Source organism: Somniosus microcephalus, chromosome 3, assembly GCF_052327205.1.
Source record: "Somniosus microcephalus isolate GS21.2 chromosome 3, FLI_Smic_1.0, whole genome shotgun sequence".
Classification (NCBI taxonomy): Eukaryota; Metazoa; Chordata; class Chondrichthyes; order Squaliformes; family Somniosidae; genus Somniosus; species Somniosus microcephalus.
In genome coordinates, this window is record NC_140989.1 from 121,607,350 (window position 1) to 121,620,657 (window position 13,308).

The following is a 13,308-nucleotide window of genomic DNA, read 5'->3' on the forward strand; positions in this document are numbered from 1 at the left end:
GGAAGGCTGGCATCTAGTTAAATGCAGATAAGTGCATAGTTAAAGTCAATGAATGCCAATTCTTCGGTATGATTTATACACCAGAGGGAGTCAAGCCAAACCCAGAGAAGATTGCGGCGATTGCTGAAACGAAACCACCCAAAGACAAGAAAGAGCTGAGGAGTTACCTCAGCTTGGTCCAATACATGAGTTCTTTCATCCCACACATGTCGGATCATACAACAAATCTCAGAGGGCTATTGAAAGAAGACGCCGAATACCAGTGGTCTGAATCACACGAAAGGAATTTCAAACAACTTAAAGAACTGTTGTGCAAAGAAACAAGTCTGTCATATTATGACAGAAGAAAACCAATCACTCTGCAAGTAGATGCTTCTACCAGAGGACTAGGGGCAGCTCTGGTGCAGGAAGGAAAGCCGATAGCTTTTGCATCAAAGGCCTTGACGTCAGCCGAGACGAGATACGCCAACATAGAAAGATAACTATTAGCAGTAGTGTACGGATGCGAGAAAATTCCATACATACCTATATGGCAGGCGATTTACAATAGAGAGTGACCATCGTCCACTAGAACAGATCTATAAGAAGAATCTGTGCAAAGCGCCTGCAAGACTGCAAAGACTACTTCTAAGGATCCAAAGCTATGACTTCACGCTTAAATATAAGCCAGGAAAGGAAATGGTGTTAGTAGATGCGTTATCTCGATTGTCACCATATGAGAAACACGAGGTGGAGGGCCTAACAGTAAAAATCCACCACCTAGTGAATGTTACCCCTACAAAGCTCAGTCAAATCAGAGATGAGACTAGCAAAGATGAGGAGTTGCAACTACTCACACAACAAGTAATACAGGAGTGGCCGGAGAGAATCCAGCAGGTACAGGCGACAATTCGTCAATACTGGACGATTAAAGACGATATTGCAGTAGAAGACGGTATTCTCCTTGCTGGATTGAGGATCATCGTGCCAAAGACGATGCAGACACAACTTCTCCATCTCATACATGAAGGCCACATGGGAATGGAGAAATGCAAGCTGAGAGCCAAATCAGCTGTATACTGGATAGGCATGTACAAAAATATCGAACAGATGGTCTCTGCATGTGGTATATGCCAGAAATACAGAAATGCACAACAGAAAGAGGAGATGATACCTCGTGAAATACCGTCAAGACCATGGCACACTGTTGGGGCAGATCTCTTCATGTGCAATCAAGAATGGTATCTCATAGTGGCAGATTACTATTCCAAGTTTCCTTTTGTGAGAAGGATGAAAGACTTGAGAGCCACAACTACCACCAGGATTGCAAAAAGCTTGTTTGCTGAACAAGGAATCCCGGAAAAGGTAATCTGTGACAATGGAACCCAGTTCACATCGAGTGAATTCAGAGCTCTGGCAGAAAAGTATGGGTTCACAATAGTAACCTCATCCCCACATTTCTCAAGGGGACACGGGTTCATCGAAAGACAGATCCAGACTGTCAAGAGAACTCTCATCAAAAGTAGTGAGATGGGGGAAGACCAAGACCTTGCCCTCCTATCACTCAGATCAACACCACTTAAAGCAGACATGAAATCACCTGCGGAATTGCTGAATGGGAGGAAGTTTAAGACTATACTACCAGCAAAAATACATCCTCCCCAGGACCAGGAGGACTTCAGACAAAAGCTGGCAGAAGCACAAATCATAGGAAGCAAACATTACGATAAACATGCAAAGACGCTACCAGAATTGCTGAATGGGCAATCAGTGCATGTGCAAGACCCGGTGTTGAAAACCTGGAATCCAGCCAAGGTCATTGGAAAAGCTGATACTCCAAGATCCTACTTCGTAGAGACTGAACCTGGTAACCAATACAGACGGAACAGACTCCACATCAGACCTTCACCTGAACTGGATAAGCAGCAGACAACACCAGCAACATTGACAACACCAGCTACCACAAGCAGTACAACACCAGAAACAAGCGCTACAAATCAAACAACCACGAGCATGCACACTCCAACTCCAAAGGCGACAGCAACAACAACGACGAGAGCGGAACACACCAAAACACCACAGAGAGGAATGGTCACCACCAAACCCACAAGATGGAGGGACAACATCCAACCAGCTGAGCGATATCGCGAATAAAAAAAAACTCACGATTCTTTGTAGTTTATAATAGTTTAGATATAATATTTGTTAATTTAAATTGTTAAATTTCATGTTTTAGTTTTTTGAGAAAGAGGGATGTTACATTGTTATAGTATCACATCGTTAAATGGAACTACTTTGGTATGGTGTAGTTATATTGCTATGTGGCACACTGTGCACTAACACACTGTGCACGGGCAGTGCACAGTGCAGCGTAGGACATCTTGTATCACTCCGCCCCATGAGGCAGCACTGAAACAAAGCAAATACAGCTGAGTAAAAGCACTAACTAAAAATGAACTAAAAGTGTCTGTAATATATATAGTATATAAGAACACAAGGAGACACAACAGAAATCAATCCATAATCTGTGATGTTTGTTTAGAAAGATTCCGCTGGAACGTGTCTTGTTAAACAATGCTGTGCTCGGGTGTTTCGTCCCACCCGTTACAGACAATTTGAAAGCGAGCAGAATAAACACTAATTTAGACCAAACTGAAAGTGTCTGAAATTTGTGAAGGGAAACGTGGAACTGAGACTAATTTTTTGACGAGGTAGTTTTATTTACTAAAGCCGTTGCTGGTCTTCCGAACATATTGGCGGGCTTTTCAAATTTGAAATTTTCTGCTGCTTTCTCATTGCCGCCTGCTGATTGGTGAATCAAGCGGCTCTGATTGGTGACATGAACAGCCCAATGAGAATCAGTACAGAGTGACCAATCACAACTGCCTTCACTGCATTCCTCCTGAAGGTATAAGGGCGAGAGCGGGAGCAATTCCTTGTTCTTTGTGAAAGTATGAGTTGGTGGAAATGTCTGGAAGAGGAAAAAGCGCCGGTAAACTCGAGCCAAGGTCAAGTGTCGCTCATCTATCTCAGCGCTGTGAGCTCCAAGAGCAAATGAAGCGGCCAGAATTGAATCTAATAATCGGCACCGACTCGATGGGCCGAATGGCCTCCTACTGTGCCGTGAAAGGATCAGAGTTTTCTGAACAGCTTCGGAGCTGATGAATTCATTTAATAGCAGGGCTGGATTCGATTCTGCTCTTTTACGATTAGATAATTTGAATGCTGGTTCCTTTCTGCCTCCTTGCCCCACCTGCATTCTCTGGTCACTAAGCTGCCTGTTACCCCGCCCGATTCTCGCCCCGTGGGTTAAAGGCGACTGTTCCAGGGAACGCGGTTAAAGTCCGCGATGGAGATGTGTTGCGTGTTCTCTGCACCGATTTCAGTTTATTAAAGTAAGATCACATCTAATATTTATGAACAAATCATGAGAATGGAGATGGTTCCATAGCTACTTCCAACCAAAACGGATTTTTATCATTAAAGCCCTAATAATGCATCGTAGAGGGGAGTTTACGAGCTCTCCATCCTAAATGCATGCTCACCCGCAAGTTACTGGGCTAATGAGCAACAGATATCACTGGTTCAGGAGATCGCAGCTCTTTCCTTTGCCGATTTGGTGGCTCTGAAAAGAGCCGTTGTTGTACTTGGTGCTGAAGCCGGGTTTAGGCGCGCTCTCCGCGGATGCGGCGGGCCAGCTGGATGTCTTTGGGCATGATGGTGACTCGCTTGGCGTGGATGGCGCACAGGTTGGTGTCCTCAAAGAGCCCCACCAGGTAAGCCTCGCTGGCCTCCTGCAGGGCCATGATAGCCGAGCTCTGGAAGCGCAGGTCTGTCTTGAAGTCCTGAGCGATCTCTCGCACCAGGCGCTGGAAGGGCAGTTTGCGGATGAGCAGCTCGGTGGATTTCTGGTAGCGGCGGATCTCCCTCAGAGCCACAGTGCCGGGTCTGTACCGATGAGGCTTCTTCACTCCGCCCGTGGCTGGAGCGCTCTTCCGGGCCGCTTTGGTAGCCAGCTGTTTGCGAGGAGCTTTCCCTCCAGTCGATTTGCGCGCTGTCTGCTTGGTCCTGGCCATTTTCTCACGGATCTCAGCACAATCTGGAACACAGCCTGTTAAGGCAGAGCCGGCTCTGCGGCCGCCTTTTAAAGGGTGTGTGAGGGCCCGCCCCGCCCCGGGGCTGTGACTGGCTCCAGCCCGACCCCCAGTCCGGGGCCGAGCTCTGACAGGCAGAAGGAAACGCCGGCAATTACCGGGCCCCGATTGGCTGAGTTGAAATTATTCATCATTTTCAAAACACCCGCCACTTTCAATGTAACGGAATTTGAGAGAAAGCTTGTTTGTGACAAGAAGTAATAATCTCTCTTTTATAGTGGCAGACTTGCGGTCAGAGATTCCCGGCGCTGTTTTACAATCGGGCTTTAAATCAACTCCTTCCTCGGCTCTGTCCGATGGGGAATGGTCTTCACTTTGTGCGCCAGTGTAAAACGGGTGAGAGGGAATCGGCAGCCCGTTTCATTCTCTCCCGATGAATATTCCCATTGACTTCAATGGTGCCGACGGGCTATCACCCGATTTACACTATTGCAGATACCGGTATTTAAACAATAAATGTGAGGAGACTCGTGTTCATGTGTGGGTGACCTCGCTGTCTTTACACCCAGGGCGGAAATAATGTCCCAGATAGAACAGAAATACTTTCCCACTGCAACATATCCCCGCCCCCGTTAGTGAGTCTTAGCGAAATCTCCCCCTATTCATCAACTCTCTTAAACCAATTACCATCACAATATCTCCCCACTCTAGTTCCCAGGTGACTGCTCTCTCGGTGAGTTGTTGGGTGGCTCTTAAAAGAGCCTTTGTTTTATGCGGAGTAGAAAGGGTCGAGTGGTTTAGCCGCCGAATCCATAGAGAGTGCGGCCCTGCCGTTTCAGAGCGTACACCACATCCATGGCAGTGACCGTCTTACGCTTGGCGTGCTCAGTGTAGGTGACCGCATCCCTGATCACATTCTCCAGGAAAACCTTCAGCACCCCGCGAGTCTCCTCATAGATCAGGCCCGAGATCCGCTTGACACCGCCACGGCGAGCCAGGCGGCGGATGGCTGGTTTGGTGATGCCCTGGATGTTATCACGAAGCACTTTACGATGTCGCTTGGCTCCGCCTTTACCCAATCCTTTTCCTCCTTTACCTCTGCCAGACATGGTCGTTGTTCATTCAAATCGCTGCTGAGTGAGACACGAACTGCTGCTGGTTTCTTTTTATAGAGCTGGCTCCGACCTGGCTGAGAAAGCGTCAGAGTAAAGGAGACGGCAGGGGAGGAGACAGACTGAGTCACACAGAGAGAGAGAGACCGGGAGGGGAGGAGACAGAGTCAGAGACAGAGAGACCGGGAGGGGAGGAGACAGATTGAGTCACAGAGAGAGAGAGAGCGGGAGGGGAGGAGACAGAGTGAGAGTCAGAGACAGAGAGACCGGCAGGGGAGGAGACATACTGAGTCACAGACAGAGAGAGAGAGCGGGAGGGGAGGAGACAGACTGAGAGTGACAGACAGAGAGAGAGACCGGGAGGGGAGGAGACAGACTGAGAGTGACAGAGAGAGAGAGAGTGAGAGTCACAGAGAGAGAGACAGCGAGAGTTGGAGGGGAGGAGACAGACTGAGAGTCACAGATAGAGAGAGAGAGAGACCGGGAGGGGAGGAGACAGACTGAGAGCCACAGAGAGAGACAGCGAGAGTTGGAGGGGAGGAGACAGACTCAGAGACAGAGAGAGACCGGGAGGGGAGGAAACAGACTGAGAGTCACAGACAGAGAGAGCTGGAGGGGAGGAGACAGAGTGAGAGTCACAGACAGAGCAGAGAGCGACCTCTGATCTTCCAGCTCCACCTCCAATTTTCTGCAACCTCCAATTTCAAAACATTTATCGGCAACAGAACCGGAACACAGCTCCGCACAAATCCTTACAGACTCGGGCTTCATATTCAAGGATTTCCAGAAACTCGGAGTGTTTAAATAAGGTCCTGTTACAATTAAGAATCAGTAATATTCCCGCCTATGTACAGTCCCTCTGTAACAAGTCGACCCGCCTCCTTCCATTTCAATTCAATTCAATTCAAATCGCTTTATTGGCATGACAAGTTACATCTTATGTTGCCAAAGCATCGGAAAACATTCATGTTTGTTCACAAAAATACAGATCTATCCATACAGTGTATAAACAGATATATCCCTGAGTATAAATATATACTTTCATATAATTTATATATACTCTTATATTTACTGGTTGTCCCTCTGTTTATGGCAAGCTGTAACATAGTGTGCCGCTAGTGTTATGCAATTTCTCTCTTCCCCTAGTAGGTATGGGAGTCTTTGGTCGTCATTCAAATTTCTGAATTCCGGGCATATTTTTGTGAATTTTGGGTAGAAATTCTCCCTTATGCCCTGATATTTTCTACAAGCTGTGAGGAAGTGCATCTCTGTCTCCACCACTCCTTGACTGCAGTGAGAGCATATCCTGTCCTCTCTTGGTAGGCGGGTCTGTCTGTGTCTACCTTTTTCGATCGCCAGGTTATGTTCACTAAGTCTGTACATTGTCAAAGTTTTTCTCAGTTTGCTATCCTTTACCATGGTCAGGTAATCAGCCATGTTGTATTGTCTGTTTAGGGCCAAGTAGCAATTGAGTTTGCTTTGGGTTTTTGTTGTTTCTGCCCAATATGACAGATATTTTTCCTTTTGCTTAGCGACGATTGTGTTGGGTCAAATTCTTTGTGTTACGCTGTCACTGTCCTGGGGCTGGTTATTGTTCGTGTTGTTAGTAGTTACTTCACTGAGTCCCAGGACTAGTTGACTGAGGGTATTCTTCTTTATAGTCCTCTCTTGGCATTTCAGGGCTTCCTAATGATAGCATTGGGGGTTGCTCATTTCTATTCCATCTCCCCACACCTGCCTTCCCAGCCCAGTTCAGCAGTTTACAAACACCTTATTCCAGCTGATTTGGACAATCTCATGTGTTGCGATTTGAGTTGTGACGCGGGGTTTCTCCGCCAGTGTTACCGTCTCACTGAGACTCTCAACCTGAATCTGAAATGAAAATGACCATGAACTGAGACTGGACCCGAACACATCCCCAGTTAGTGAGGCCCGGCCCGGACATCCCATTCTGTTTTATTGCAGACAGTGGGGGGAGGGAGCGAATGTCAGCGAGTCACCAGGGATCCTGGGTTTACTTGAAATGATTTCTATCTGAAATCTGAGCCCGGCGCAGGGACAGGAATCATTTGATTCCGGGATCAGCTCTTTTCTGAGAGATCCAGAGGTGGCGGCACAGAGCAATTTAAAGGCAGCGAGCGGACGGGGCGGAGACATCCTGCTGTCAGCTCCCGGCCCCTGCAGCATTTCTGTGTTTCTCTCTCCTCATAAACTCTCCGATACCATTGAAAATCCGGCACTCCAGAATCCCAGTCGAGATCCTTCCTGATTCTAAGACCAGAACGTTTGCTGTCGAAAAAGTTTCAACCGAATTCAAGGCTCCAGTCTCGATTTAAGCCCCTTTCAATGCTGCACTCATCGCGCTCTCTCACCCGATCGCTGACATGGTCTCTGGTTTTCGACTGAAATCTTGATTATCAACTCAAGCTTTACCTTAAATTCCCACTTCGGGGCTGAGCAGGGGAGCAGGGCGATTCTATGACTGGCAAATATTTTTATTTTACACAAGAGGGACTCGGCAATCCGGCGATGAGTCCGGACACACAAACACAGTGACATTAGACTTGGCCGCCCGCCCCTTTAACACACTTTCTCTGACACAATGTTCACATCTGCACAGTCACAGGACAAACTGTTCCCCAGATTTACAGTTCCCAGGACAGGTTTTCCTCTCCGCTCGGCCTGTGCTGCGGATTCACGGGGGGTTAGTTGTCGTTTCCCAGCTCAGTAACTGTTAAACACTCTGAGGCCGGCGCTCCTCGCAGAGTCTGTTCCCCAGATTCAGGGGCAAGAGCCAATCACAGCTGTGGCTGTGTTAACCCATATCTGCTTTTAAATTACTAATATTGTGCGCACGCAGAAACATGTTTTTGCTTTATATATAAATATAATAAATTATATGTTCACCGCCCTCAGGTCTGTCTGCGTTTCCCTTTTCTAAACTGAGGGACATATAACAGTAACTGGTGTCCTATCCGTCCCATCCTCAATACCCAGAGACGGCGACCAGAGAGACACAGACAGAGAGAGACACTATCAGTCTTCAACTTCGTATCAGAGTCTTCATATTACGCTCAATAACAGTTGATTCATATACAGTACTGTGCTATCTTGAGGTGGCCATAGATGGAGACGGACACAGGTTAACTCCGTAACATGGTTTAATCAACACTTGCACATAAAAGCTTCTGCCATGAGGCAGCAAAAACAAAGAGTACAAACAGTACAGATCAGACTTAACTCAGGAGACCAACTGCCACAGCACCACCTGGTGGATCAGGTTACTCATAACCTCCCAGGTTACTACACTCCCCCCTTAAGATTGCCGTATGCAATTCTTAAACAATAACCCTTACTAGGTACTACGTTTTAATTAACCAGTATGCTCTAACCATGGTTAACCCCTGACTAATTTAACAGGTTTGTATAAGTCTTTCTGGTTGCTTGCGAATCCTTTGTGAACGTCTTAATTCCACTTGTGGTGGATTCTCAGATTCATTCGCCCTTGAGATTGGAGTAGTCTCTGATGTTGGTTTTACTCTGACCCGCTGTGACCTGGCAGTACCAGTGTCCACTGGCACCTTATAAGCCGTGCTGGGTCCTGGAACAGCCTCCTCTACTGCCCTTTGTTCCATCTGAGGCAGTTCCCCCTGCTGCCGGCTGAAAAGCTGATCCACATGCCGACAAACCCCTCGGCCATCCCCTAGTAACACGGAGTACGACACAGGTCCTGTAATGTCCTGGATTAGTCCTGGTATCCATTTAGGTCCATAGCCGAAGTTCCAGGTGTACACAGAGTCCCCTATGGCGAAATGGTGAGCTTTAGTATGTTTGTCATGGTACGCTTTTTGGTTTGTTTGTTTTGTCTCAACCTTGCTTTTGCGATCTGGGTGTATCAAGTCTAACGTGCACCGCAACTTTCTCCCCATCATCAACTCAGCCGGAAAAAGTCCCGTGGTAGCTTGGGGTGTTATACGATAACTAAACAAGGCTCTATTGAGCTTGGTCTCCAGGGTGTCACCTGAGCTCTTCCTCATGAGCTCCTTAAAAGTCTGCAAGGCTCGCTCGGCTAACCCATTTGAGGCTGGGTGATATGGAGCCGAGGTGACATGTGTGATTCCATTCCTTACCATGAATTCTTTGCTCCCTTCACTAACAAAACACTGTGCATTGTCGGATACAATCATTTCTGGAATACCATGCATGCTGAAGCTGTTCCTGAGACAATTCAGTGTGGCATCAGTCGTTGCAGAGCTCACTGGATAAACCTCGATCCACTTTGAGTGAGCGTGTACCAGCACCAAAAACATTTTGCCCCTAAAAGGTCCCGCATAGTCTATGTGAATTCTCCTCCAGGGTTTGCTGGGCCACTCCCAGGGATGGAGTGGTGCCCCGGCAGGTGCTTTCCTCTGTTCCTGACATATAGTGCATGACTTTACCTTTGACTCAATTTCAGCATCCAAGTTAGGCCACCACAGGTAGCTCCTAGCCAGTCCTTTCATTCTAGTCATTCCTGGGTGCGATTGATGCAACTGTTCCATCAAAGTAGAGCGTCCCCGCTCTGGGACTATGATGCGTGCTCCCCATAGCACACATCCATCTTGGACACTGAGCTCGTGCTGTCTCTGTACGGCGCGAACTCCGGTCCCTCACGGTGATCTGGCCAGCCTTTCAACACATACTCACGGACCCTTGACAGAACGGGGTCCTTGGCTGTCCAGCCCTGGATTTGCGCTGAAGTCATCAGGGGACTGATCTCCTGATCCAGCATCAGGACGTGCTCCTCAGGGGAAGTACTGTGAGGAGATTTTGAGAGGGGCAGGTGGCTGAGAGCATCCGCGTTCCCGTTTTCCTTGCCGGCTCTGTACATGATCACATATTCATAGGCTCTTAGTATTACTGCCCATCTCATTATTCTCTGTGATGCCATTTGAGGCACCGCTTTCATCTCATTCAGTAAGCTAATAAGAGGCTTGTGGTCAGTACTGATTACAAACTTCCTCCCATATATGTACTTATGGAATTTCTTTACTCCAAATATAATGGCTAACCCCTCTTTATCAAGCTGTGAATAGTTCTTTTCCACAGCTGTGAGCGTGCATGAAACAAACCCGATGGGCCTTTCCGCTCCACCTTGCATGCGGTGGGCCAACACTGCCCCCACTCCATAGGGTGATGCGTCGCAGGACATTATCAGCTCCTTCTTCTCGTCGTAATGCACTAACACCCTGCTGGACTGAAGTAGCTCCTTTGACTGCTGAAATGCTTTTGCTTGCTCTGACCCCCAACGCCATGGCTCCTCCTTTCTCAGCAGTTTGTGCAGGGGTGCCAGCAGCATCGATAAGTTTGGAAGAAACCGGTTATAATAATTCAGGAGCCCTAGATAGGCTTTCAGTTCAGTCACTGAGGTGGGTGCAGGTGCATCCTGCACTGCCCGCACTTTCCCTTGTAATGGATGGAGGCCTGTGGCATCCACCCAATGTCCCAGGAATGTAACTTCCTTCTCCATGAAACTACACTTACTCCGTTTCAGGTGTAGCCCTGCCTCTTCCAGCTGCTGTAGCACTTTGTCCAGTGTTTTTAAGTGATCCTGATCGTCACTTCCTGTTAGCAGAATATCATCTAAGTACACGGCCACCTTTGGAATGCCCTGCAGAATGCCCTCCATAATCCGTTGGAATATTGCTGGGCTAGAACTGACACCAAATGGTAACCTGGCATACGTGAACAGCCCCTTGTACGTGTTCACCGTGACAAACTTTTTTGATTCTTCATCTAGCAATATCTGCTGATACGCATGACTCATGTCCAGTTTGCTGAATCTTTCTCCCCCAGCGAACGATGTTAACATGTCCTCCATTCTCGGAATGGGGTACTGTTCCAGTGATGATACTCTGTTCACTGTTAACTTATAGTCACCACACACCCTTACGTTACCGTCGGGCTTCAATACCGGGACTATTGGTGCCGCCCAGTCTGAAAATTTCACTGGTTCTATTACTTTGTCCTTTAGCAGGCGATCTAGTTCCGCCTCAACCTTGGTTTTCATTGCAAAAGGTACCGACCTTGGTTTAAAGAAACGAGGCGTGGCATCACTGGCTACATGAATCTTGGCTGTGGCTCCCCTTAAGGTGCCCAGTTCATCCTTGAACACTAACTCATGCTTCATCAGCACTTCTTGCAGTGCCTCTGTACTGTCCTCCATTTTATTCATTGCCTGCCAGTCCACACTCAACTCACTGATCCACCCTCGCCCTAACAGGTTTGGCCCTGACCCTGCTACCACTACCACCATAAGCTCTTTGGTGACTCCTTTGTGTTCCACTTGTACTTCGGCCGCCCCCAAAATGTCCACCTTCTGTCCTGTGTAGGTTTTGAGACTAATGGGGCATGTACCTAGCTCTGGTACTTTTGCTTCCCCCCATAGCTTGGCGTACTCAGTCTGCAACATTATGGTTACACTACATCCGGTGTCAATCTCAAACTTTACTTGACCTCCGTTCACTATCAAATACTGAGTGAGAGGGGGTACGTTGGGCCTTGAAGTGTCTATACTGTATATAGTGAAAACCTCCTCACTAGACTCTTCCTCCTCTTATGTAATTTGCCCACTTTGTGTACTTCTCCCTCCCCCCTTTAGCATGCTTTGCCCCTTTAGCACTGCTTCTCTCACTCACTGCCCTTTTACAGACTTTCTTTAAGTGCCCTATTTTTCCACAATTGTGGCACTTTGCCTTTGCAAACCTGCAGTCCTTTGCATAATGGCTCGTCCCGCCACATCGGTAGCAATCCCCAACCCCGACTGGTGAACTTTTCGCACCAGCTTCCATCTTGAAAACAGCTCCTCCCACTGGTTTACTCCATTTCTCCTTGCTCATACTGTTTAAGTCCTTAATGTCCTTGTTAGCCGTCTCCATGGCTTGTGTTTTTTTAAGTGCCGTCTCAAACATTAATCCTTCTTCTGACAGCAACCTTTGCTGTATACTGTCGTCGTTAACTCCGCATACTAGTCTGTCCCTTAACATGACTGTGAGCGCATTTCCAAAATTACAGTCCTGTGCGAGCTTCCGAAGCTCCTCCACATACTCAGTAACGCTTTCTTCCGGCCTCCTAATCCTTGAATTGAATTTCCATCTCTGCACTATTTCACTAGGTTTCGGATCGAAATGATTCTTTAGTAGACTCACCAACTCGTCAAAAGATTTTTCTCCTGGCTGCTCCGGGCTCAGCAGATTCCTCATCCGTGTATAGGTTTGCACTCCCACACAACTCAGTAAAATGGCCCTTTTCTTTTCAGCACTGTCCACCTCGTTTGCCATAAAGAAATGGCTCAGTATTTCACAATACTCCTCCCAAGACAGCGACTTGATGTCAAAAGGTGCCACGGAGCCTACCGTTCCTGCCATCCTTGGAGTCCGGTCACTTCAGCCAAAAAATCAAACTCCGTTTCGACTCCCGTGGCCTAGCCTCGTGCTTTTCCGACTAGTTTGCTAACCAACCCGAGCACCTCTTCCGAATACTCCTTAACTATGACTGATCCACCAAAACCTTTCCGTCCTTTATTCTCATCGCCATATGTGGTATCTTGAGGTGGCCATAGATGGAGACGGACACAGGTTAACTCCATAACATGGTTTAATCAACACTTGCACATAAAAGCTGCTGCCATGAGGCAGCAAAAACAAAGAGTACAACCAGTACAGATCAGACTTAACTCAGGAGACCAATTGCCACAGCACCACCTGGTGGATCAGGTTACTCATAACCTCCCAGGTTACTACAAGTACAAAGAGAGAGCTGATAGTGACAGAGGGCGGAGGGAGAGTCAGAGACAGAGTGAGGCGGGCGATGAGAGACAGAGATAGTATCAGTTCCAGACTGACCTGTAAATTCCCGTTTTATGCAGAAAAAACCCAATGGAAAGACAGAAGATGCAGTCTAATTGTACACTGATCTTTTACCAGACAGGCATATTATTAATCGCGCACTCCGGGAAAGTGCCAGAGAGTGAGAAAAACAATGTCCAATATTTAACCAACTCTTGCCTGTTGTACTCGCTGCAGTCTTGCAGCTCAGGGCCTTTCGGTATTACTCTCATTGACCGAGTCTTTCACTTTTATTAA

The 13,308-nt window shown here is 47.6% G+C and overlaps 2 protein-coding genes across 2 annotated transcripts; both read right to left on the reverse strand.

Annotated features, from left to right (window-relative positions):
* Nucleotides 1-2,854: 2,854 nt before the first annotated feature.
* LOC147121344 (histone H3-like) lies at nucleotides 2,855-4,055 on the reverse strand. Its single transcript, XM_085977674.1, has one exon. It carries the CDS (start codon nucleotides 4,053-4,055, stop codon nucleotides 3,645-3,647), a length of 411 nt encoding a protein of 136 aa, XP_085833800.1. The 3' UTR covers nucleotides 2,855-3,644.
* A 796-nt stretch (nucleotides 4,056-4,851) lies between these two features.
* Nucleotides 4,852-5,258, reverse strand: LOC147121345 (histone H4). The gene has a single exon (XM_085977675.1). The coding sequence runs from the start codon at nucleotides 5,180-5,182 to the stop codon at nucleotides 4,871-4,873; it is 312 nt and encodes a 103-aa protein (XP_085833801.1). The 5' UTR covers nucleotides 5,183-5,258; the 3' UTR covers nucleotides 4,852-4,870.
* Nucleotides 5,259-13,308: the final 8,050 nt, after the last annotated feature.